The sequence below is a fragment of the Budorcas taxicolor genome, chromosome 21 (assembly GCF_023091745.1).
Source record: "Budorcas taxicolor isolate Tak-1 chromosome 21, Takin1.1, whole genome shotgun sequence".
Lineage (NCBI taxonomy): Eukaryota > Metazoa > Chordata > Mammalia > Artiodactyla > Bovidae > Budorcas > Budorcas taxicolor.
Genome location: NC_068930.1, coordinates 48,997,608 through 49,022,846, shown reverse-complemented (window position 1 = coordinate 49,022,846; position 25,239 = coordinate 48,997,608). Strand labels below are relative to the sequence as shown.

The 25,239-nt window shown below is 36.5% G+C and overlaps 1 protein-coding gene across 1 annotated transcript in view; it reads left to right on the top strand.

Moving 5' to 3' along the window:
- Nucleotides 1-25,239, top strand: part of BAZ1A (bromodomain adjacent to zinc finger domain 1A) — an 87,045-nt gene that overhangs the window by 56,730 nt on the left and 5,076 nt on the right. The window contains exons 15-24 of the mRNA XM_052659643.1: nucleotides 389-554; nucleotides 1,003-1,116; nucleotides 3,956-4,080; nucleotides 6,795-7,391; nucleotides 9,271-9,434; nucleotides 10,112-10,266; nucleotides 11,398-11,546; nucleotides 18,082-18,329; nucleotides 18,416-18,642; nucleotides 20,545-21,017. Of these exons, the coding sequence (XP_052515603.1) occupies nucleotides 389-554; nucleotides 1,003-1,116; nucleotides 3,956-4,080; nucleotides 6,795-7,391; nucleotides 9,271-9,434; nucleotides 10,112-10,266; nucleotides 11,398-11,546; nucleotides 18,082-18,329; nucleotides 18,416-18,642; nucleotides 20,545-21,017 (2,418 nt within the window). The remainder of the gene's footprint in view (nucleotides 1-388; nucleotides 555-1,002; nucleotides 1,117-3,955; nucleotides 4,081-6,794; nucleotides 7,392-9,270; nucleotides 9,435-10,111; nucleotides 10,267-11,397; nucleotides 11,547-18,081; nucleotides 18,330-18,415; nucleotides 18,643-20,544; nucleotides 21,018-25,239) is intronic.

Here is a 25,239-nt window from a genome sequence, read left to right as displayed (position 1 = left end):
ATACTAGAGTGGGTTGCCATTTCTTACAGGGGATCATCCCGTACCAAGGATTGAATCCATGTTTTGTGTCTCATGTGCTTATAACTTAGTTTTGATTTGAACCTCATATATAAGCTACATAACCCTAAAATTAAAACTTAAAAGTTAACTCTTTGCAATTAGAAAGTTTGTCATGTCTGTTTAACTAGTAGTTATTAGTATTTGAAATGCATTATATATCACATAACTGTTAATTGGATTCAGAGTTGTTTTTTTCCATAAATGCCACTAGCCTAGTTGATTTTAAGAGACTCTTCCCTAGTCTTTATTAAATATTTTCACATTAAGCCACAAATTAAATTTTTTCTTGTCATTGATAATCTAGAAGTTTTTTACCAATTTTTGGCAGGAGAAAAGATGAAGATACTTCATGCTCTCTGTGGGAAACTACTGACCCTAGTTTCTACTAGAGATTTCATTGAAGATTATGTTGACATATTAAGACAAGCAAAACAGGAGTTCCGGGAGTTAAAAGCAGAACAACATCGAAAAGAGAGGGAAGAAGCAGCTGCTAGGTGAGAGATAATTATAGTCCGTTGTGCTAATGAAAGCTGTTTATTTCTTTTCTTTTTTTAATTTTTAAATTTTATTTATTTATTAATTTTTTTGAAAGCTGTTTATTTCTTTGCCTCTTTGCCTTTCTTTGTTGGGGACTTTCTTGGCAGTCCAGTGGTTAAGATTCCACACTCCCAATGTAAGGGACATGGGTTCAGTCCCTGATCAGGGAACTAAAATCCCATACATGCTGTACAGCATGGCAACAAAATAATAATAATAATAAAATTTATTAAAAAAATAAAACCATATTGGGCTGTAATGTGCCACTGGCTTACCACTGAAAGGTTATGAATAGATTACTTTATAGTTTTGTGATAACATTTGGAGCATTTTCTGTAATTGGATGGTTAAAGATAAAATGTTAGAAGTATCATATAGACTATAATATTTTATTTTAACTTTCAGAATTCGTAAAAAGAAAGAAGAAAAACTTAAGGAGCAAGAACAAAAAATGAAGGAGAAACAAGAAAAACTAAAGGAAGATGAGCAAAGAAATTCAATCGCAGATATATCTGTTGGGTATGGTTTGAATTACACTGCTTATCTTGACATAAAGAATAAAAATCAGCACCTTAAACTCTCAACTGCTTTCCAAATTTTTAGAAAACTAATTTTCTGTAGTTTTGTAATAGTGTCAGCAAGCCTATGAAGTTTACATACAAAGAGTCCTCAGGTATACATGTGTTAGTTTTTTTTTTTTAAAAGCACTTTCAGGGAATCTAAAACTCATTCCAGCATTACTAATAGTACTTCTCCCTTCCACCACCATCATCACACTTGTACTCTGTGTTTCACAGAGTTCCTTCAAGCTTTTTAAGGAGGAAATTGGAGCTTTTGACAGAAGGTGGAGGGAGAAGATGTCAGCACCTTAAATAATTCAGTGACTGCCTAAAGTATTTTATTACATATTGACACATTAGGGATGAAGATTGGCTGTGAAGACAAGTGGGAATTTTTCCTATATTGTAGATGGCAAATCATATTCAAAATTAGCAGAAATAATCACTCTAAAATAAAATCAGCAGAAGAAATTCTAAAAACCTCAGTATTCCAAATTTAGTGTTATTGACTTTTGATTATACTTACATGTAAAAATACCTGTTACATTTCGAGATCATAGGTCACAAACTTGGAACAGTTGTATTTTATATGGCCATCAGTAATACTCTAAGGAATTTATTTGGATACCTTAAAAAGTTAATAATAGATATGACACCTAAACTACAAGCAACTAAACAAAAAAGACTTCACCAAAATTGGAAACTTTCGTGCTTCAAAGAACACTGTTGAGAAAGTTAAAAAAAACAACCCAGAGAATAGAAAAAATTTTTTATAAATCGTATATCTGCTGATGGTCTGACATCCGGAATGTATAAAAGAACTCATACAACTCAATAGTAAAAAGACAACTCAGTTTTAAAAACGGGCAAAGGATTTTAACAGGCATTTCTTCAAAGAAGATCTATATGAAGCACATAAAAAGATGCTCAACATCTTTAGTCATTAGGGAAATACGATGAGATATACTTCACACTTACTAAGAAGGCGGTGTTTCATTTGAGAGATGGTAACATATGTTGGTGAGAATAAAGAAATTAGAACTCTCATACATTGCTCACAGGGATGTGTAAAACAGTGTGGCTGCTTTGGATAAGTTTTGACAGTTCATCAAACAGTCTAAACCATATGTTACCATGTAGCCAGCAATTCCACTCCTAGGTATGTACCCAAGAAAATTAAGAGCATACATTCACCCAAAAATGTATACATGAAAGTTCATAGCAGCGTTATTCTTAATAGCCAAAAAACAGTCCAACCCAAATGTCCCATCAGTCCATCAGTTGATGGATAAAATGATATACTACTTCTGTGGTATATCCTTATAGCAGAATGTTATTGAGAAATAAGGAATGGAATTCTGATACATGCTATAACATGGATGAACTTTGAAAACATGCTAGGTGAAAGAAGCTAATCACAGAAGACCATATGAGTATTCCATTTATAGGAAAAGTCCAGAATAGGCAAGTCCAGAGCAGAAAGTACAATCAGTGATTATCAGAGGCAGTGGGGAAAAGGAATTGAAAATGGCTATCCAGTTTTTCTTCTGAAATGATGAATTAGATAGAGGCAGTAATTGTACAACCTTGTTAATATTACTAAAAACCACTGAGTTGTACACTTTAAAATGGTGATTTTTATGGTATGTGAACTATGTCTCAAATTTTTTTTTAAACTTTATAAACATTTTTCCAATTATGTCAGTTATACATAAAATAGTATATTCATTTAAGGTATATAAAATAATGATTTGATAAATGTATATATTGTTAAGTGATTACTATAATATAGTTAATATTCATTGCCTTGTATAGTTGCAATTATTTTTTCCTTGTGATATCTTCAGTTTAAAAAAAAAAAAATTAGGCATGTAATAGATCCCACCACTTCATATGTTTGTACTCATCTAACCTCACTCATTTACATTATCCCTCTGGCTCCTGAATACATTGAGTTTGTAAAACTCTTTGAATGTAGAACATAAATGGTGGAATTCAAATTCCATGCAACTTTAGTTTTGATTTGGACAATACAGTGATAAAACATCCATATTGTTCCTACTTACTGTATCTGAATTTGTCTACTTCTCCCTGCTTCTGTTTGTCTGCTTATCTTCTTTTATACTCTGAGCCACCATTACCTCCCAGCCAGCTACCTGGACTAATTACAGTGGCCTCTTTATTGACCTCCCCTCATCTGGTTTCTATCTCAGATGATTTTCCACATAGCAGCAAGAGTACCTTCTAATCATGTCATTTGCCTTTTCTAAACTCTTCCACTTTTTCCCTGTAGCTTTTCCCCACCTACCCCCATTGCTCTTTGAATAATGCCCTACAAGGCCCAATATGATCTTGCCCTGATTTTTCTCATTCGTATCTTAAATTGCGTCTTTTTTGTTTACATTCTTGTCTAAATTAGAAGCTCCTTCCTTTTCCCTTGAGCTCAGTGGATTTGCATGTTATTCCTTCTTCTAGAAACAAAGATTTCTTACCTGCCACCTCACCCCTCCCAGCCTCCTTAGTCTTGCAGTTTAAATGTCACTTCTTTAAGCAAGCATTACTTGATCCCTGAGACTAGGGATCAAGTTCTCCTCCAAATGCTTTCATAGCATTTTGAACTACTTCTTTTTTAGTATTTATTACGTATTTTAATTTTGCAATGATTTATATAATTATCTGTAAGACTATAAACTCTGTATTATCTTGTTTACTACTTCCTAAAGGATAAACCCTGGCACTTCATAGGCAGGCAATAAATATTTTGTGAATGGAATTATAAATATTTTTTTCTTCTTAAGGGAGGAAGAAAGGGAAGATTTTGATACTAGCACTGAGAGCAAAGAAATAGAGCAAAAGGAACAAGATCAGGATACAGTTACTGAAGATGAAGATGACCCGGGACCACATAAAAGAGGCAGAAGGGGTAATACAGAATTTCTTAAGGGCATGCTTGCTTGTTTTTAATTGATAAGGCATTTTATTAATTCACTATTCTGAAATATATATTAGGTTACTTCCATTTGTGATTCCAAGGTGTGTTGATTTTTTGTATTTGCTATTTTATGTTGACCAATTAGAAATTTTTATTCTATAGTATACCAGTTCAGCATTGAATGCCTCTTAGATGCTAGAGATGCAAAAATCAGTAATGCTTTAACTGGTGTCATATTGCTGAGAATGGAAATCTCTGCTGCCTTGAAGTAATCTCATAAGTCACTGGATCAAAGGAAATACATTTTTTGAAAGCTTGTGATACAAGTTACTTCTGAGGATCTCTAACCATTTTAATTTGATAACTATTAAAGGAGATACTTAAGTTTATTCTGTGCCTCTAATTTAGACAGTATCTCTTTTTTTGCATTATTTTTTAAATGGTTATTGTAAGTGGACAGAAAATCTCTTATACAATATCATGGAGGCTGTATTCTCTGACTACAATGCAATTGATTTGGAAATCCAAAACAAATCTCACGCTATTAGAATTTAGAACATATTTCTCAGTAATTAGAGTTTCAAAGGAGAAGCCCTAATAGAAATTTTAAAATATTTAAAACTAATTAATACTGCATGTTGATGGATATAGTCCATACAAGTCCATACTTGTTGGATACAGTCCCTCTACTTAAAGGAAAATTTATAGCTTTAATACATATTAGAAAAGTAGAAAGGCAGATTGCTCTAGGCATTCATTTAAGAAGTTAGAGGTAAAAACTAGAATAATCTCTCTCAATATAAGGAGACAATAGATATGAGTAGAAATTAATAGAAAATAAAACTGTAATAGAGAAAAACAACAAAGCCAAAAGTTTGTTCTTTGAAAAAGACACAAACTAGACAAACCTTTGTTGAATTGACTTTTAGGGAGTGAGGGGTCACAATAAACAAAATTAGGACTAAAAATTAAAGCAGCATAACTAGAGATAGGGTAGAAATTTAAAGATAAAGGGACAACATAATTTAATAGCAGTAAATTTGAAAATAGAGGGCAAAAAGCAAAATCCTAGAAAAAATGCAAATTATAGAAATGAATTAATACAAAGATTAAAAATGTGAATGGTCCTAAACTGTTAAAGATCTTGAATTAGTATTAAAAACCTTACTATAAAGAAAACATCATTCCTAAGTGAATTTATGGTGAATTCTGCCAAATTTCAAAGAAGCAGATAATTCCAATCTTACACAAACCCTTTCAGTCAAAAGAAAGAGAAGAAACATCCCCCAACCGTTTAAACAATTTGGCAATGACTGAAACAGGAGAGAAGTCTAATGCTTCGACATAGCGTAAAAGGCCAGCCGAGTCTAGGCTCCTTCTGTCTTGTTGGTACTGTCATCCTTGAGGGTTTGCTGCCATCCTCATGTTCCAAAATGATTTATCACCCTGTCTCCATTCTGTCTATGGAAAGGGGAAAAAGACGCATAACCCTGAGGTTACAGACAGTGCTTCTGCTTCCATCTCTTTGACCAATAATTTCTCATGTAGCCATATTTACTGGGCAAAGAGGGTCTGGGAAATGTCCTTCTCTTGGATTGCTGCTGCTGCTGCCACCAAGTCGCTTCAATTGTGTCCAACTCTGTGCGACCCCATAGACAGCTGTCCAGTAGGCTTCCCCATCCCTGGGATTCTCCAGGCAAGAATACTGGAGTGGGTTGCCATTTCCTTCTCCAATGCATGAAAGTGAAAAGTGAAAGTGAAGTCGCTCAGTCGTATCCAACTCTTAGCGACCCCATGGACTGCAGCCTACCAGGCTCCTCCGCCGTGGGATTTTCCAGGCAAGAGTACTGGAATGGGGTCCCATTGCCTTCTCTGTTGGATTGCTGTGTGCATGCTAATAATTAAGGCTTCTGTTACCTTAAAGCGGTGGTTGTTAAAGTACAGCCCATTGGCCAAATCCACCCTGCCCCGTTTTAATATCACGCATAAGCCTGTGAAAGGGTTTTTACATTTTTAAATAGTTGGGAAAAAAATTAAAAAGAGTGATACTTTGTGACATGTGAAAATCACATGAAATTCAGACTCAGTGACCATAAATAAAATTTTGTTGAGTATAGCCATGCTCATTCATTTGCATATTGTCTGTGACTGCTTTCATCCTACGGTGGCAGAGTTGGGTAGCTGTGATGGAAACCATATGACCCACACAGCCTAAAATATTGACAACCTAGCCCTTCATAGAAGTGGTTTGCTAACTTCTGCCTTAGAAGAAGGACTGAATGTATCTTGCAGAATAACTAACAGACTCTGGCACACTCTCTAGTATGGAGATAGAAGGTTTTATCACAGTTCTGGAGACTGGAGGTATAAGATCAGGGTGCCAGCAGGGTTAATTTCTGGTGAGGCCTTTCTCAGCTGGTAATAGCACCTTCTCACTGCATGTTCATATGACCTTTCCTCACCCACAAGTGGAGACAGAGAGTGCCCTGGTCTCCCTTTCTCTTGCTTAAAGATATCAGTCTGACCTTAATTACCTCCTTAAAGGCCCTGTCTTCAAATTCAGTCACATTGGGGTTTAGGACTTCATTGTACAAATTGGGGGTATGTGGGAGTGGCACATAGTTTACTCCATAATGTATAGTAACTTGGGGTAGCTTGGCATGTTTTTCTAGTGAAAAATTAAAATATGATGGTTTCAATGACAGGAAAAAAGGGACAAAATGGATTTAAAGAATTTACGAGGCAAGAAGAGGTCAACTGTGTAACAAGAGAGCCTTTTACTGCTGAGGAGGAAGAAGCTTTAAAACAGGAACACCAACGAAAAGAGAAAGAGCTCTTAGAAAAAATCCAAAGTGCCATAGCATGTACCAATATCTTTCCCTTGGGCCGTGACCGCATGTACAGGCGGTATTGGATTTTCCCTTCTATTCCTGGATTGTTTATTGAAGAGGATTATTCTGGTCTCACTGAAGACATGCTGTTGCCTAGACCTTCATCATTTCAGAATAATGTACAGTCTCAAGCACCTCAGGTATCCACTAAAACTGGAGATTCTTTGATGTCTGAATCTACCTCCGGCATTGACCACAGTCTGTGTGATGATACTGTGCAGCTGCCAAAACCGGTGCATAAGCCGAATCGGTGGTGCTTTTACAGTTCCTGTGAACAGCTGGATCAGCTGATTGAAGCCCTTAACTCTAGAGGACATAGAGAAAGTGCCTTAAAAGAAACTTTGTTGCAAGAGAAAAGTAGAATATGTGCACAGCTAGCCCGATTTTCTGAAGAGAAATTTCATTTTTCAGGTAAATTTTCAGTGAAACCTATTTCCTTTATTTTTCTTTTCCTGTAATCTCTGGCTTAGGAGTAAACATTTTTCAAACTTATCAAAAGCTGTATTTAAAACACTTTCTCTTTCCTCTGGACAATGCTCTCAGTTCTTGAGTTAGAGAAATTTGCTGGTTAGAGAAATAAGGTTTTCTAGATTCTCCTGGGTTCCACTTGGATTATGAGAAACACATCTTAACAATATGAGAAGTTACATACTCTTTCTGAGCTCGTTGTTTGATCAGTAGATTGAATACTTGAGGCACTAGGGTTACCATCAAGTTTTGAGATCTAATAGTGGGTGAGGTCACTCACTGAAGGTATTAGCTGAGGGTCCAGGGACAGGTTCTATTCAGGATCACACCTTAGCAGATGGGCTGCAAGGACAGTTCAGGTAGCAGTATTTCCTGTTCGCTGGCTGGTCTGTTGACGACAAGTAAGAGAAGTAAGGCATTTTTAGGTGTAAATGGGGTTTTCTAGGTAGAGTGAACTTAAGTTTAGGGTTATATTATTACCATGACTACTTTAGTTCTCTAAAAATTGTTGATCACAATTCTTTAACAGCTTTTTTGAGATTTAATTCATTTATCATACAGTTCACCCTGAAGTGTACAATTGAGTAGTTTTTTACATATTCTTAGATATCTTACACAGTCAATTTTAGAACATTTTCATTATCCCCAAAACTGGTATTGTGTAATATATGGTCTTTTGTTACAGGCTTCTTCTACTTAGCATAATGTTTTCAAGGTTCATTCAAGTTGTACTATATATCAGTACTTGATTCTCTTTATGTTCATTGTATACTACATTTTAGTACATTTTACTTATCCATATGTTAATTGATGGACATTTCTACTGTTTCTGCCTTTTGGCTGTTATGCTGCTTTGAACATTTGTGTATAAATTTTTGCTGACATATGTTTTCATTTCTCTTGGGTATATACCTAAGAGTGAAATTACTGGATCATATGGCTTCCTCAATGGCTCAAGTTGCAAAGAATCTGCCTGCAGTGCAGGAGACTCAGGAGACTCAGATTTGATCCCTGGGTCAGGAAGATCCCCTGGAGGAGGGCATGGCAACCCACTCCAGTATTCTTGCCTGGAAAATCCCATGAGGAGCCTGGTGGGCTACAGTCCATGGGGTTGCAAAGAGTTGGATACAACTGCAGCAGCTTGGCATGCACACATTATCACTACACACTATGGTAATTCTGTTTAGTCATTTGAGGAACTGTCATCAGACTGTTTCCTGAAGTGGCTCACTATTTCATATTGAAGGTTAAATTTCTCCACACCCCTCTCAATGCTTGTTATCAGACTTTTTTATTCTAGCTATTGTAGAGGTGTGAAGTGGTATCTCATTGTGGTTTTGATGCGCATTTCCCAAATGACTAATGATGCTGAGCATCTTTTCATGATTTTATTGGTCAAAGAAAAATGTGTTCAAGGAAATTCCCTGGTGGTCCAATGGTTAGGACTCAGCACTTTCACAGCCATGGGCCTGCGTTCAATCTCTGGTCATCAAACTAAGATCCTGCAAGCTTCATGGCACAGCAAAAAAAAAAAAAAAAAAAAGAGCAAGAAAGGAAGAAAAGTGTGTTCAGATCCTTTGCTCATTTTTTAATTGTATTATTTGTCTTTTTATTGAGCTGTAAGAGTTCTTTATATATTCTGTTGGATAGATACAAGTCCCTTATGAGATAAATGATGTGCAAACATTTGCTTCTTTTTTTCCCCATACTTGAGGACTTACTAGGAGTTTTTATATCCACTGTCTCACAATCATACAGTCAAATGGATAATTATATTTTTTAACAAGAAAATCATAATAAAGATGTTTGCTAACTATTTCAGACAAACCTCAAACTGATAGCAAACCTACATATAGTCGGGGAAGATCTTCCAATGTGTATGATCCATCCCAGATGTCTGCAGAAAGACAGCTTGAGTTGAGGCTGAGAGATTTTCTTTTGGATATTGAAGACAGAATCTACCAAGGAACATTAGGCGCAATCAAGGTTTGTACCTGTTCCCATTTTTAACTTGCCTAATTACCAGAATTTTGGTAACTTATTTGATATTTTATGTTTGTTAACTTTTTTGATATAGTCAAGGCATGTATGTTCTGAATAAATAGCAGGAGTGATGCATTTTTTATAACTAATTTTATTTCCCTGTATCAAATTATATATAGATAGATAGAAGTCTTGCTTAAAACCTTTTTTAATATTAGCTTTTGGTATTTAAAAAAGATCTGTTTTACAGTATTTTCATCCAAGATGTTGAAATGTATAAGGATATTTTCTTCTTCCTTGACTAGCTCCTGCCTGCTCTGCTGGGTCTGGTTTGTTTATTGGTTTCTTTGTTACCTTTTTAAAATCTGTAAGTAATTCATGCTTGATATGTGTGTTCTATTCATTCCTTTGCTATCATCTGTCACTTTTTACTACTGTCAGGTGACCAACCTTAGAGTCATTTATAATTTCACTATATAGAGAGTAAGGTATTAAAGCTTCCATCTATGAATGATATGAACTCCATTTTGGCCACTTAGTAACCTTATTTTTAGATCTGTTTTTGATTCACAATCTGTTCTAGAATATTCATGAATTTTTCATATGTACATTGAACTTCATACTTCTTAGGAAAAGTACATGTCATTTTTCAGCGTTAGTAAATTTGAGTTTTGTTACAGGTTACAGACCGACACGTCTGGAGGTCAGCATTAGAAAGTGGACGGTATGAGCTGTTAAATGAGGAAAACAAGGAAAACGGGATAATTAAAACTGTGAATGAAGAGGTAGAGGAGATGGAAATTGATGAGCAAGCAAAGGTCGTAGTAAAAGACAGGTACAAAAAAGGATTTTTCTAAAGTAACCGTCACTTTTTCTTGCCATTTTATGTTTGTTTTTAAGAAAATGTTTGTTTTTCTTCAAAAAAGTGTCTTAAAACCTTATTGTGAGGACATTAATATTTATAACCACTGAAATGACGATTTTGGTAAACCGCAAGTTCTCTGTTACCTCTCTTAGTACTAAAACAGCCGAAAGACAACTTGTTAGGATGATGATAGTTACCCAAGTTTTTAAAAAGTCTTTGAACTTAAAGTTTTATTAATTTCAGAAAGTAGCTTTACATTATCCATTTTCCTTTTCTGTAAGAAAACTTGGTAAACTGTAACAGACTAAAATATTATTTGAGCTATTAATCAGAAGTGATTTCTCTATAGACAGATACTTTTACTTTTTCAGATAGCATTTGCCCTTAGGATAAGTTTATTGTGTAGAAGGAAATGGTGGAGGGACCTTAAGCTAGCAATTACAGAGCAGTGTCAGAGTTCTGGTAGAAGTAAATACCCAGTGGAAATGTAATATTGATACATAGGAGAATATGGAAGACAGCAAAGGAAATGCTAGAGGAAGTGACTGTGAAACTGAGACCTAAAGGTGGAAAGGATATAAAACTGGGAGGGAAGATATTATACAGGTTTTGAGTAAATGGGCTTGCATTTTTAAATGATCATTTTAGGTGCAACATGGAGATTTATTGCAAAGGGAGTAAGATTGGAGGCCAAGGAACTAGTTAGTTAGGAGGCAGCTATAAGTAAAAGTTGAAGCACAAGAAATAGAAATGAGCTGCCTGAGCTACTCCTCCCTTAAGGCCCATCTGATATAACCTCTCTAAGGAAAGGTTTCTTTCCTTAGAGCCGTCTAAGGCTTCTTTCCTAAAGCCTTCTAAGCCTTCTCTCATCCACCTTCCCTCCTCTCTGTATTTGCCCTTGTGATGTGCCTAAATGACTTGATAGTTTAGCTCTTGATTCATGTTTTTCTCTCCCTTTCCTGGTGGCTTATGAGAACTCCTAGAGGTTGAGGAAACCATTTCTTACACAGGTATAAGTAAGGATCTGGATAAGTCAGTGGACTCAAGTTTCATCTAATAGTGGTTTTAAGTACTGTAAACTCTTCAATGTTTTAATTGTAGACTTTTGGGCATAAAAACAGAATCTCCAAGTACTGTCTCAACCAATGCAAGTACACCACAGTCAGTGAGCAACGTGGTTCATCATCTTGCAATGGCACTTTTTCAAATAGAACAGGGTATTGAGAGGCGTTTTCTAAAAGCTCCACTTGGTAAGTATCTGTTTTTAATTCAAAATATGTTATATTTTAAATGCTTTTCAATTACCCCTTAATTAATAGAACTTTACTGGCTGACAGAATAAAATTGATCAACTAATTTGAAAATTTTGAGATTACATTTTCATTTTAAAATATAAGTTCTCTCAGGTGAGATTTATTTAATAATACTTTAAAAATTTATTCTAGGTATTCATTCATTTCAGTGAATGTCTGTTTAACTATTTCTGTCCATCTCTTTTATGAATGTTTCTTCCAAAGAGATTACCAAGTCCTATGACTTGCCAGACCCTGGATAATCAAACACTATACATAAATGTATTGTCATTTAAAACAGAACCTCAAAGAAACTACTTAAATGCCCCCCATTAAGGGTATGGTTTAATAATGTGGGTCACTCACCTGAGCATGTGTACGAAGTGCTACATCAGAAATACCAAGTGTTTCAGGGTACATAGATGAGGATGTGCTCTACAATCTATGGTTAGGATGACAGAAATAATTCTGTCGTGAGTATGTTTCAGTAGTTATGAAATTAATGTGCTTTTTAGGACTAATCTAGGAAACATAATCCGTATGTTTTTAGGAAAATATGTTTCAAGTTCCAAATCAATTTTCATATCATAACTGCCTCTAGTTTGCTGTGGTCTTTCTGAAAAACTGAATTAATTTATAATTCATTATATTGAGATAGTTTATATCTCAATAGTGAGGTACTAGAAGAAACAGTTGTTTTAAACCTTATCTTTTTGATCTCATATTGAGTCTTGAGTAGAGTAAAATCCTTTAAAAATGATTTGAATGTTAATGTTTTGAGTAGTAAGAACAAAGTTTTCATAAATATGGTGCTTGAAACATTAGTATATTCGTAAATCATCTATTTTTAAAATGAAGAATTTGTAGTTAGTATCTCATTGTTTTAATAAATCTGTCCATATTTTAATTTTCTTACAAATTGATAATTCCACCATGAGCTTAATAACTCACTTTTCACATTGAAAGTAACATTTGTAAGAAATAAAATACATATAATCACAAAGATTCAAATTTGTGTTTGTTGTATCACTGTTGTCTTCAGTATTTCCTAATACTTTCTATGTCAAAATCAAATTATGTATATGAGGGATCTCTGTATTGTTTCTTACAAACACGTGTGAATTTACAGTTATTTCAATTAAAAGTTATTTGTAAGTCATAGGACTCTTACAAATACAAAGTGTTATTACTACTATTAGTTATATTAATTCTGTGATTCCAAAAGGGGTATGGGAATAAAATGTAATTCTGCTGATTTTTCCACTTCTGAAATTGCCATCAGTTAAAGCTATTTATAGGTTTGGTGAGGGTGGATCAGATTTATTATTTAATATGTTTGAATTTTCATCAGTACCTTTTATTAAATATTTAGATAAAGGGAAAACGTTGACACTGAGAGACATTGCAGGTTACATCTAATAGATTATACAAGAGCAGAGAACTATAGTGTTCCCTATGCTTGTTTGTATGCAGCAGTGTTTAGACATTCATTTCATCCTGAGACATATAAAAGAAAAAATAAATGAAATAAGACAAATTCAACTTACGTTACTTATTTTGTAAGTGTTCAGCTTACCTTACTTTGTAAATGTTGGTCAAAGTAAGATGTTGATCATTTGTAATAATGGATGTTACCATCTACCATTGCTGCCTCAAAGCTAATAGAACTGGTGTCTGTAATTCTTTAAGCCTTTGAATGATCTATTTTGAATGAAACAGCAGGAAATGGAAGTACCTCTAGGGTTTTAAGGTAGTCTAAATATTTGGAGAAAGATAATCAAGAATATGTACTTAATCTAGGAGAGAAAAGGGTGTTCCACTTTATGAATGTTTGAGATAGAAAACATTAAAATTTCCTATTTTTGATAATTTTTCAACATAGCAAATTAACTATAGTAGAAATTTTCCCAGTTTAACTTTAGAAATTATTTCAGTTTCTTGAAGAATCAAGTAAGAAATAAAATTTCTACTTATGTTCCACCTTCTCTAGATGTCCCTCTTATTCTAGTGATCAACCACATTGATAAAACTTGGCTTTTTTAACTTGGGGAACATAATCATATTTCACTTAATTTTAGGTAAGATGTGATAATTGTTTCAGGTTGATAATTTAATAATTTATTAAGTCATGCTTATGGTTAAACCCTTAAGCTGTAGGGGGAAATTGTCAAACTAACTATCAATTTGAAACTTGGTAGCACAAAAATTAATAAAGATCAAAAAAAGGAGATAGAAAAAAAAAGGGACAAGAAAAAGAGGAAGATCAATCTAGTGTGAGAGATGATAAATATTTAACTTTTTAAAGAATTTTATATTTTTAAGGAATTATGATTTTACTGTTGAATATTGATTTACATTTTTAGCTTTTGAAGGAAAAACCTTAAATTTGGTTTTTTGGAGAGAATAGGGTTGAGGGCAAGCTTATCAAACTGACTGGATCGTATGAATCTTCTTAAAATTTTTCTTTCTCTTGATACATTTCATACCTCAGCTAATCAAACTCTTTTACCCTCTTATATAAAAAACTGACATTGTTGAAACTTAGTATACTTAGTTATTGTTAAAGAATGAACATCTATGGAATTTACGTGTACTTGTTTTACATATAGTATTTATTCACATTATTTTTTCCTTTATGAGCACAGGGAGAATTCTGGAGTAGCAGAGTCATTGTTTTATTTCCTAGGGAAGCCTGCATGGCATGGTGACATGAATTACTGTATAGTGGCAGTTAACAGCATAAAATCTCCTGGTGTGATATTTGATCATATGAATCTACCAATACTTTATATTAGTAAAATGCATTTAATTAGCAATATCTTGAGGAATTTATCTGTGCTAGCTTAATGGAAAATGAAAGACATTTCTGCCCTTGAGAATTGTGTAATCTAGAGAAACAAAGTTTAAGATGAGAAAACAATTAACAGAAAAAATGGAATCAATTTTATATACTATTTTTTATCCTTTTTAAAGTAGTTATATGAAAATAGAAAAATATGGACATCCATTTATATTTCATATTTAGAACATTTTAAATGGATTGGAGTAGGTAGGATAAAAATGGAGCTACCACTGGGTTAATTTTCTTAAAACACATCTTTGATCAAAACTCATAGTTTCACCAGCCGTTGAGTCAAGAACCAGTCAAACTGACTTTTAATGTTCCAAAGGTTTGTCGTAATTTTTCTTCCATTCTTCCACATTGGTCTCTGCAATCTTATTTTTTGCCATTACCAATAAGAATACCCTCTGATTTACCCAGAAATATTTCTTTAAGATCTTTGAACTAGCAGCACTTGTTGCTTTCTTCCTTGGAGAGTCCCACTTAGGCCAGAACTTTCCATGAAGACTTAGATTAGAAAATTAGGATAAAGAGAAGCACAAAATGAGAGGGTGGAAGTAAATCACATGAACTATATTATTGCATTTATGTCCCTTTTTGCTAATATTTCTCTTTAGCTTTGTCTGAAGTCATTTGACCCATCCATTTTTCTCCTTCTCTCATGAGTTATAAATCTCAATTATTTTTAGAGATCTAGATGCTTTTTCAAATGGCTTGGTCATTTATGCATATTTTCAAGTGTTTATTTCTTAAGACATGTTAAACACAGTTATTTTATATAGTGTCTAATTCTGTGTCTCATGCCTCTTTATGGATCAGATTCTGCAGGCTCTTGCTTATAGTGTTTTGTTTCCACATGTGCCTTGTGGGTGTTGACTATTAACTCACTCCATAGAACTTAATCTGCAGAAGTTTCTTCATTGCAGAGATTTGCCGTTGTTTCTGCCATTCCTGAGGTCACCAGGTCAGTTCATTCGCTCAGTCGTATCCGACTCTTCGCGACCCCATGGAATACAGCACACCAGGCCTCCCTGTCCATCACTAATTCCTGGAGTCCACTCAACTCATGTCCATTGAGTCAGTGATGCCATCCAACCGTCTCATCATCTGTCGTCCCCTTCTCCTCCCACCTTCAATCTTTCCCAGCATCAGGGTCCTTTCAAGAGTCAGCTCTCCTCATCAAGTGGCCAAAGTATTGGAGTTTCCCCTTCAACATCAGTCCTTCGATGAATATTCAGGACAGATTACCTTTAGGATAGACTGGTTGGATCTCCTTGCAGTCCAAGGGACTCCCAGTTTGAAAGCATCAATTCTTCAGCACTCAGCTTTCTTTATAGTCCAACTCTCACATCCATACATGACCACTGGAAAAACCATAGCCTTCACTAGATGGACCTTTGTTGGCAAAGTAATATCTCTGCTTTTGAATATGCTATCTAGGTTGGTCATAACTTTTCTTCCAATGAGTAAGCGTCTTTTAATTTCATGGCTGCAATCACCATCTACCATGATTTTGGAGCCCCCAAAAATAAAGTCTGACACTGTTTCCACTGTTTCTCCATCTATTTGCCATGAAGTGATGGGACCAGATGCCATGATCTTATTTTTCTGAATGCTGAGCTTTAAGCCAACTTTTTCACTCTCCTCTTTCACTTTCATCAAGAGGCTCTTTAGTTCTTCTTCACTTCTTGCCATAAGGGTGGTATCATCTGCATATCTGAGGTTATTGCTATTTCTCCCTGCAGTCTTGATTCCAGCTTGTGCTTCCTCCAGCCCAGCATTTCTCATGATGTACTCTTCATAGAAGTTAAATAAGCAGGGTGACAACATACAGCCTTGACCTACTCCTTTTCCTATTTGGAACCAGTCTGTTGTTCCATGTCCAGTTCTAACTGTTGCTTCCTGACCTGCATATAGGTTTCTCAAGAGGCAGGTCAGGTGCTCTCGTATTCCCATCTCTTTCAGAATTTTCCGCAGTTTATTGTGATCCACACAATCAAAGGCTTTGGCATAGTCAATAAAGCAGAAATAGATGTTTTTCTAGAACTCTGGTCACCTGGACCACTTTAAAATCTTAGCGTGTGTTTTTTTAGGTTTTAAACCTGTTCAAGGCTTTGCTTATAGTTACATAAAATAGATGTATTTCCCCTTTCCACCCAGTATCACACTGTAGATGAGCGGATTTCCTTGCCTGCTTCCTTCTTTGTGGTACCTGTTTCCACCCTGACACTTACAGGTGCGGCCTTTTGGGGCCCTAACTTTTAAGGGAAGGTTGACCACAGTGAGTGGGCCCTAGGTTTCATGTCCTGTCTCTCCCTTCTGCCTCACAGTCCAAACAAAAGTTCAAGATCTGCTGGTGTTTGATAGGTCTCTTGCTTTATGACTTCCCCTCATTGTGTACATCTTCATCCTCCCAGCTATATTAAAATTTTCTTAAGAGCAGGGGTCATAGAGTAGACTTGTTTCATATCTTCTAAAACGCTGCATATTGGAGGGAAAATACAATGCAGGAATAATAACAATAGTAGCATTTACACTGTGACAGAGAGAGTGTACATGTCTCGTGTATTATCTCATTTAATCAGCGGTATAAGCTAGCCACATACTGCTAGGCACCTGAGGCACCTTAAGTACCTTGCCCAGCTGTATAGGGAAGCTAGTGCTCGCCTCAAGGCAGATTGACTCCATAGCCTATGTTTTCTTAACTGTCATGCTGCTATCCATGAGATTCCATTTGAGGATATATCTTGCAGAATTTTGATGTGATGTGGTAGGCACTTTACAGTTAAGTATAATGTCTTAGGAAAACTAAGGTAGTTGCAGTAGTGAAGATCAATTTGAGGTCAATATCACATGCCAATGTAAAATGATAGACTAGCTAGATTAATAGCATCCAGTCAAATGATTTTTAATAGATTCAAATGTTTCTGTATAAAAATTGGTACTGAAAGTTATTTTAAAGGGGTATTAACATTTTTTTAATTTATCTTATTTTAAAAATAATATTTTCTTAGATACAGGAGGCAATATAGTTGGCATTTATACATAATTGATATTTTTAGTAACAGTTTCATTGAACCATATTTCACATATATAAAATTCACCCTTTTTAAATTGTTCTGTTCAGTGGTTTTTAATGTATTCACAATTGTACAGTTATGCACCGCTATCTAACATCAGAGCATTTTCATTAGCCCCAAAAGATACCCCAAATATGATTGAGACTTAACTTAAAGAGCAATCCGTCTTTTATCTGCAAATGAGGCAGTGACATTCTTGATTCATATGAATAGTAGCTGACTTGTTACTGTATTTAGCCAACTTTCTAAATAAGATCAAGATTTGATACAAAGAACTAGATTGCTAGATTGAGAACACATTGCCCTAAGTTATTTTTCTCTTTTAACTGTTGAAATCCCCAAGCATTTGTTTTACAGATTTAAGTAATTCTTCATGTCATAAACAAGGTGTGGCTCGGCAAATTTTCTTTATCATGAATTTTTTGTTTTTAATATCAATATGGTCTTTTTGTGAAGTATTAGGAGAGAAGAACTCTAAATTCTTACCTATTTAACAATACCAATAAAAATAGTTCTAGGAGATGTCTAGGGTTTGCCTAGGAAGTTTTAATTACTTTCCCTTTCATTTAAGATGCCAGTGACAGTGGGCGTTCTTATAAAACAGTCCTGGACCGTTGGAGAGAGTCTCTCCTTTCTTCTGCTAGTCTGTCCCAAGTCTTTCTTCATCTCTCCACCCTGGATCGTAGTGTGATATGGTCTAAATCTATACTGAATGCCCGTTGCAAGATATGCCGAAAGAAGGGTGATGCTGAAAACATGGTACTTTGTGATGGCTGTGATCGGGGTCACCATACCTACTGTGTTCGACCAAAGCTCAAGGTATTTTTTTTTCTTCTTCTGCTTCTCAGATTAGAATTGAGATTTTGAGTGAGAGATGATTACTGATCATTTATGTGATTTATCAGACTGTGCCGGAAGGAGACTGGTTTTGTCCAGAGTGTCGGCCAAAGCAGCGTTCTAGAAGACTCTCCTCTAGACAGAGACCATCCTTGGAAAGTGATGATGAGATGGAAGGTAGTATGGAAGGTGAGGATGATGAAGTTGACGATGATGAAGAAGAGGGTCAAAGTGAAGAGGAAGAGTATGAGGTAGAACAAGATGAAGATGATTCTCAAGAAGAAGAAGAAGTCAGGTAAATCCTAACATTAAATAAAATGAGAGTTCGGGAGTCATGACTAGGCAATCTCTTGACTTTTCAAATACAAATGGAATGGTTGGGCCTCTAATTTTTAAAAAACAAGTGTGCAGTATAGTGTCATAAAGTTCCCCTTGTTTTTTATGTATTATAAACATATGAAATTATTCCCAAAGGAGTATAGTCCTTGTGTGAACTTAGCCAGATAACAAAGTCAAGTATGAGTTTAAGTTTGGATAGAATGTCAAGTCAGAGCCTCATTAAGGTTATTACTTTAAGGTTTTTACTTTAGCAAATAAGCAGTCCAGAGGACAGCTAGGAGACACAGATGAGCACAGCTCTGGGTGCATGTTTTGCTTTCTCAAGAAGTTATACCCAAATATTGGTGATCTTAGTAGGCAACAGAGAGAAATGCCAGGAAGCATGTTGTATTTTTATACTCCTGCCACGTCAGCACCTACTACACTACTACACTATACTGGTGCATAGCCAAGTATTTGACAACTTAGCGCAAGCTGTGTCACCCAGACCTAACGAATGGATTTGGTTATTCTTGCTGGGAAGTCTCTTCTTGTTTGTCTCTAAGACTCTCCATCTGTTTTCAGCATTTGAACTCCATTCATGTGGAATCGCTTCCCAGATGGTTCAGTGGTAAAGAATCCACCTGCCTACACAGGAGATGCAGGTTCAATCCCCGAGTCGGGAAGATCCCCTGTAGTAGGAGATGGCTACCGATTCCAGTATTCTTGCCTGGTAAATTCCACGAGAGAGGAGACTCGCGGGCTATAGTCCATGGGGTTGCAAAGAGTTGGACAGGGCTGAGCGACTGAGCATGCACACATAACACACGTGGAATCAAGAAAGTGAGTGTGCAGCAAGGGCAACCGGAACTGACACAGTCCAAAAAGGTCACAACCTGAGGGAGATGAAAGAGAGCCAGCCCCTCTATTTCAAGCAAGTTGTGTAGTAGCACCAACTCAACAGTATTATATTAAGCATAAAGACAATAAAGAACTTGGAAAATTCTTGGAAATATTTTAGGCAAACCAGAGGTTCAGGCATATGGGGAGATGGATATAGGAGGCTTAATGGGATTGTATCATCTTTATCTGCAACATAAAGGCAATTAAAAGGCTGAATATAGTTTGGTATCTTACAGTAAACATCAAAATACAGCAAAGAGATTCTTGGCCTGGTGTTGAGGAATAGTAGGTTTAAGGCCTACTTTTGTGGGACCCATTGGCCAAAACTGTAGGTTACCTCAGTATCAATAATAATGAAGAGTGACAGTCTCCTGAAGCATATGGAAACTAAAGATTTGCATTTTAAGTTTTCAACATGATCAAGTCCATTTATTCAGTTCTTCTGAGGATCTGATTGCAGTTTATTCATGACTTAGGATTTGATTTTCATGATGATGTGCTGGAGTTATATTGAGAAATTATTACAGGTTCTCCTTGCATTACAAAGAAATAAATGAAAGTACATTTTAGATTTCGTCAGTTCTAAGTTTAAAAAAAAAAGTGAAAGATGGTCACTCAGTCATGTCCAACTCTTTGCAATCCCATGGACTATAGCTCTCCAGGCTCCTCTGTCCATGGAATTCTCCAAGAAAGAATACTGGAGTGGGTTGCCATTTCCTTCTCCAGGGGATCTTTCTGACACAGGGATCAAACCCAGGTCTCCTGCATTGCAAGTAGATTCTCTACCCTCTGAACTACCAGGGGAAAAAACTGAGTAATAAGGATGTTACTTATCCATGTGTTACTGAGGATAAGTCTCAGTAACACATAAGTTATGTGTGTTAAACTCATTGGCTGAATAGTAGAACAAGGGGATAGAAGTATCATATGTGCATCATTGCTCTGTACAATAATTGTTTTCTAACACTGTTTATAGCCCACCAAAACGAGGAAGACCACAAGTTAGATTACCAATTAAAACAAGAGGGAGACTTAGCTCTTCTTTCTCAAGTCGTGGCCAACGACAAGACCCTGGAAGATACACTTCACGGAGTCAGCAGCAGAGTACACCGAAAACAACTATTTCTTCTAAAACTACTGGTAGAAGCCTAAGAAAGATAAAATCTGCTCCTCCTACAGAAACTAAATCTTTAAGAATCTCCAGTCGTTCTACTCGCCAGAGTCATGGCCCACTGCAAGCAGATGTATTTGTGGAACTACTTAGTCCTCGTAGAAAGCGCAGAGGCAGGAAGAGTGCTAATAATACACCAGAAAATAGTCCCAATTTCCCTCACTTCCGGGTGATTGCCACAAAGTCAAGTGAGCAGTCAAGTCCTCTAAATGTTGCTTCAAAACTTTCCCTCCAAGATAGTGAATCCAAGAGAAGAGGCAGGAAAAGACAATCTGCAGGTATGAAGATTCTAAATTAATCTGTTTTCACCTAAGAAAATTGAGTAATCTGGAATGATTGAATGTTGAGATAGTTTGTATCATTTTCGAAAGGCTGTCCACTATACAGAGTTTTTAGGGAGCAACCTGACCTGAAGCATAATGTTCAAGGAAGGGGCAGCTCTTTGGGGAATAAAGGTAAACTACACTGCTAGTGTTTGTAGTAGTGTAGCAGAGTACTTGAAAGAAATTCGCTAACAGCGTTTTGTGATTAATGGAGAAATTTGGCCAAAACTTGAATGCTGAGGTCCAGCCTCTGCAGGATCCAGGGGTACCCTCAGGATGAACGGCGTTGACAAGAGCAGAGAGAGAGACCAGACTAGGGTGTGCAGCAGGGTCTGCTGGTCTGCTGGTCTGCTGCCGCAGCTTTATTTTTCACAGTAGTTTTTATACCCTAAGTTAGTACATTTCTAAAGGGAAATGAGAGAGAAGCGTACAGAGTTAGTCCAACATTACATCAGTTTGTCCTTTACGACACCCAAGATGTTTTCTACATACTTCTTTGTTTATGAGAGTCTTTTCCATAGTAGACTTTTGTGCGTTATCTTCTGGCCTTGAACTTAACAGAAACCAGAAAAGTTGCAGTCTCATAGGGTAAAGGTACAGCAGGTTGCAACATAGTAGAAATGTAACATAAAGGTCAGCTCTCTTGCGAAAGTCACCAGCTAAATTTATATTCTTGGCTAAAATTAACAGTTGTTTTATTGTTTTCACACTAGGGCTAAACTCGTATCTTCTAAATTCCTGACAATAGTTTTTATTGTACAACCTCAGCACATTAAGAGCAAGAACACAGCAGGCAAGCATTGATCCAGTAACAACTTTATAGAATAATATTTTTTATGTTTTCTAATAGGGCTTGCTCACCCCCCCAAAGGGCCCTGTGCCTATTAGGGCCTTTTGTGTGTTCAAGTTCTTTATGCTGTTTATGATTAAGGTGTTGTGAACAGTCATGTGCATTAGTATCAAGGGCATAAACACATTTGTCAAGCAAACTAAAATGCTAGCAAAAGGGGTTCAGATTGAAATACTCTTCTCATCCCGGATAATCTTATAGGATGCCACTGTCCGGGGGACATATTGATTAAAGTTTTAAGTTGATTTTGTTCTGAAAGAGATTGGGGAAGGCCTTCTGCCTGTGTCACAGAAATTAGGGAGCAGTCTAGTATAGCAAGCATCAGAAAGATAGATATCATCTTTAAGGTGAATGCCGGGGCAGCTTTTTGAAATCCCTGGAGTCCTGATCTGCCTTGCTTGTCAGGTCTTTTCCTCATGACCTTGTCATGGGTGGGATCTCGGGTGCTGGCTCCTGGCATCTCCCCCTTTTTTATTTTTTAAGACAACCAGATGGATCTCGAGCTTCTGAGTGTTCTGTCAGAGAGTTTGTGACTGGCACCATAGGGTGAGGTGGGCGTTGCAACACCACAAAGGAACTAATATTATATTCAGGGGTTAGGCAGGATGAAAGCATATGTTGTTCATAGTAGACTATATTCGGTCCTCCTGAGTAGTTCATCTGTATATGAAGCCTTTTGGAGTCGTTAGTGCATAGAAAAGTGTAAGGGGAGGGTAAGCAGGCAAGTACAGAATAGGTAGAGTCGTTTTCTGGCTGGGATAGGGTGACAAGAGAGGTGGCAGCAAGGGCTTTCCAAATTTCTGGTTGCCAAAAGGTCTTGCCCTTAGCTGTATAGGACAACATGGGGGGAGCAAGTTGATTATGGTGCCATCTGTTGGCTGCCAATGGCCATGGGATGGAATGATCTTTCCAATTACTAAATTTAGTGGTATAGCCATGGACAGATTTTGGATCTTGACTTGGGTTTGGATTGCTCCAGTCTTGTGCCTAATAGTTTCCGCCTCCCGGTATTCTATAGTCTATTCTTCAATTGTAAGTACAAGATTTCCATGGCGGGTATCCTAGGCGGTGGTCAATAGTTTTCCCTACGATGTCTAAAGGAGCAACATCAATACAATTTGGATATTTCGGTGGAGCGTTGAAAAACAAGGATTTATAGGGGTCAAGGACCCTGGGCATACGAGCTTGTAATATCCAAACTGACTGGTCCCCTTTTTTATATGTAAATTTTGATGTTGGGGAATCTGTCAGAATTGCCTTTTTGAAGGCTCCAATACATCCGTTTTTAGTGGGAGTAATAAAGCTTTTTGTATGGCTAGGGGGGGGAGTTAAAGCAAACAGGAAGATCATCTGTTAATCCCCTAAAGGTATAATTAAAATTAATAGGATAATGATCTTTATCATAGGAAGTGGAGGATCCTCCCAAGAGATGAGGCTGGTTTGTGTGGACCCGTAGAGGGTCCTGTTCCAAGTAACTACTTGGAAGGTCGGGGGATCAGGGAAATATGCACATTATTTTTCCAATGTAGAAGGGGTAGCACTTACCTGGCAAGACAATAAAGCAAGAATAGCAATAAAAACCCTTTCAGGAGAGGCTGAAGATCCCTGTAGAGAAGCTATTCCCTGTGCTTGGTGGCAGAGTGACTTAATTTGCCCCCACATGGTTATAGAGGCTTGTTGAGTTGCCCTCACAGGACGTCCTGGTGGTTTCCTGTGACATAAAGGAATAGGGGGATCATGGTCTTTTATGCAAAGCCATGACATCTGCTTAGTGGGTGGTTCTACCATTTGTTCTTCCGGGATCTCCACTGCCGGTTGTCTTAGAGTCTGCTGGACTTTCCAGGTGGGTGGCGGAGGCAGGGGCAGAGGAGTGCCCTTCCTCTTTTGTGGTCGAAGCAATGGGGGAACCAGATGTCTGGGGGACTGTCACATGGCGAATATATAATCATTATATTATATATATATATATGTAATTATATAATATATATACATATACATATATATGTATATACATAAAACATAAACTATACATATATTATACATACAGTTATAATTATATATAGCATCATATATATAATTACCATTGGATACCATGGATTCAAATATAAATTTATATTTATATATTATGATGTATTATGATCTGTATATCAATTATATATGTATTGTATATATATACAATATATAATATATATCACAATATACAATATAATATACAATTTTATAAGAAAGTAAAATATAAATTTTACTATATATTTGTGTAAAATATAAATTTTACAGAAGGCCTAATTGGAGATGTATCTCTTAGACTTTTAGGAGCATTTTTAGCAAAAAAGGACCAATCTTCATCAGAATGATAGCGAGCTGCTGCTGCTTCTAAATCTTTTTCATCTTGGGGCGAAAGCTGTTCCTCCTTTTCATCCCCACTTTGTAAATGACTGTTGGTGTTCCTGGCAGCCAGCATCTCCCTTAGCTGTTGATAACTCTGTTTGGAATCAGTATCTTCTTCCTCCCCTTTAACTTTTATTTTTTCAGATTCATGAAGGGGGTCTAAAGCATCTCTAATCATGTTCCATAAAGAAAAGGTTTCATTAGGAATTTTTTCTGGTCCGTGCAAGGTATAATAAGCTTTTAATTTCTTTCCAACCTTCTCCCAAGTATCTAAGTTAACAGTGCCCTCTTCCGGAAACCAAGGACATTGCTCCTGTACAAATGTGAAAAAAGATTGAACACTAGCCTTTTTTACTTTAATACATCTTTTATTTAACAACTGTAATATAACCCCAATAAAAAGCTGTCTTTCCTTTGATTCACTGTTGCCCATCGTAGCTGTTTCTTAAACGTGAAAAGAAGTTTCAATCCTACCCACTTGTCTTACCCTACCTTTCTTATGCAGGGGGGCCTGTAGCGCTCTAGTGAGGACCTAGCCATCCCAAAAACTGGACAGTGGGGGGCTTACCTTTGGGTCCCTGTTCGGGCGCCACTTGCTGGGGTCCAGCCTTGGGAGGATCTAGGGGTACCCTCAGGATGAATGGCGTCAGCAAGAGCAGAGAAAGAGAGAGAGAAAGACCAGACTAGGGTGTGCAGCAGGGTCTGCTGGTCTGCTGCCGCAGCTTTATTTTTCACAGTAGTTTTTATACCCTAAGTACATTTCTAAAGGGAAATGAGAGAGAAGCGTACAGACTCCAACATTACATCAGTTTGTCCTTTACGACACCCAAGATGTTTTCTACATACTTCTTTGTTTATGAGAGTCTTTTCCATAGTAGACTTTTGTGCGTTATCTTCTGGCCTTGAACTTAACAGAAACCAGAAAAGTTGCAGTCTCAT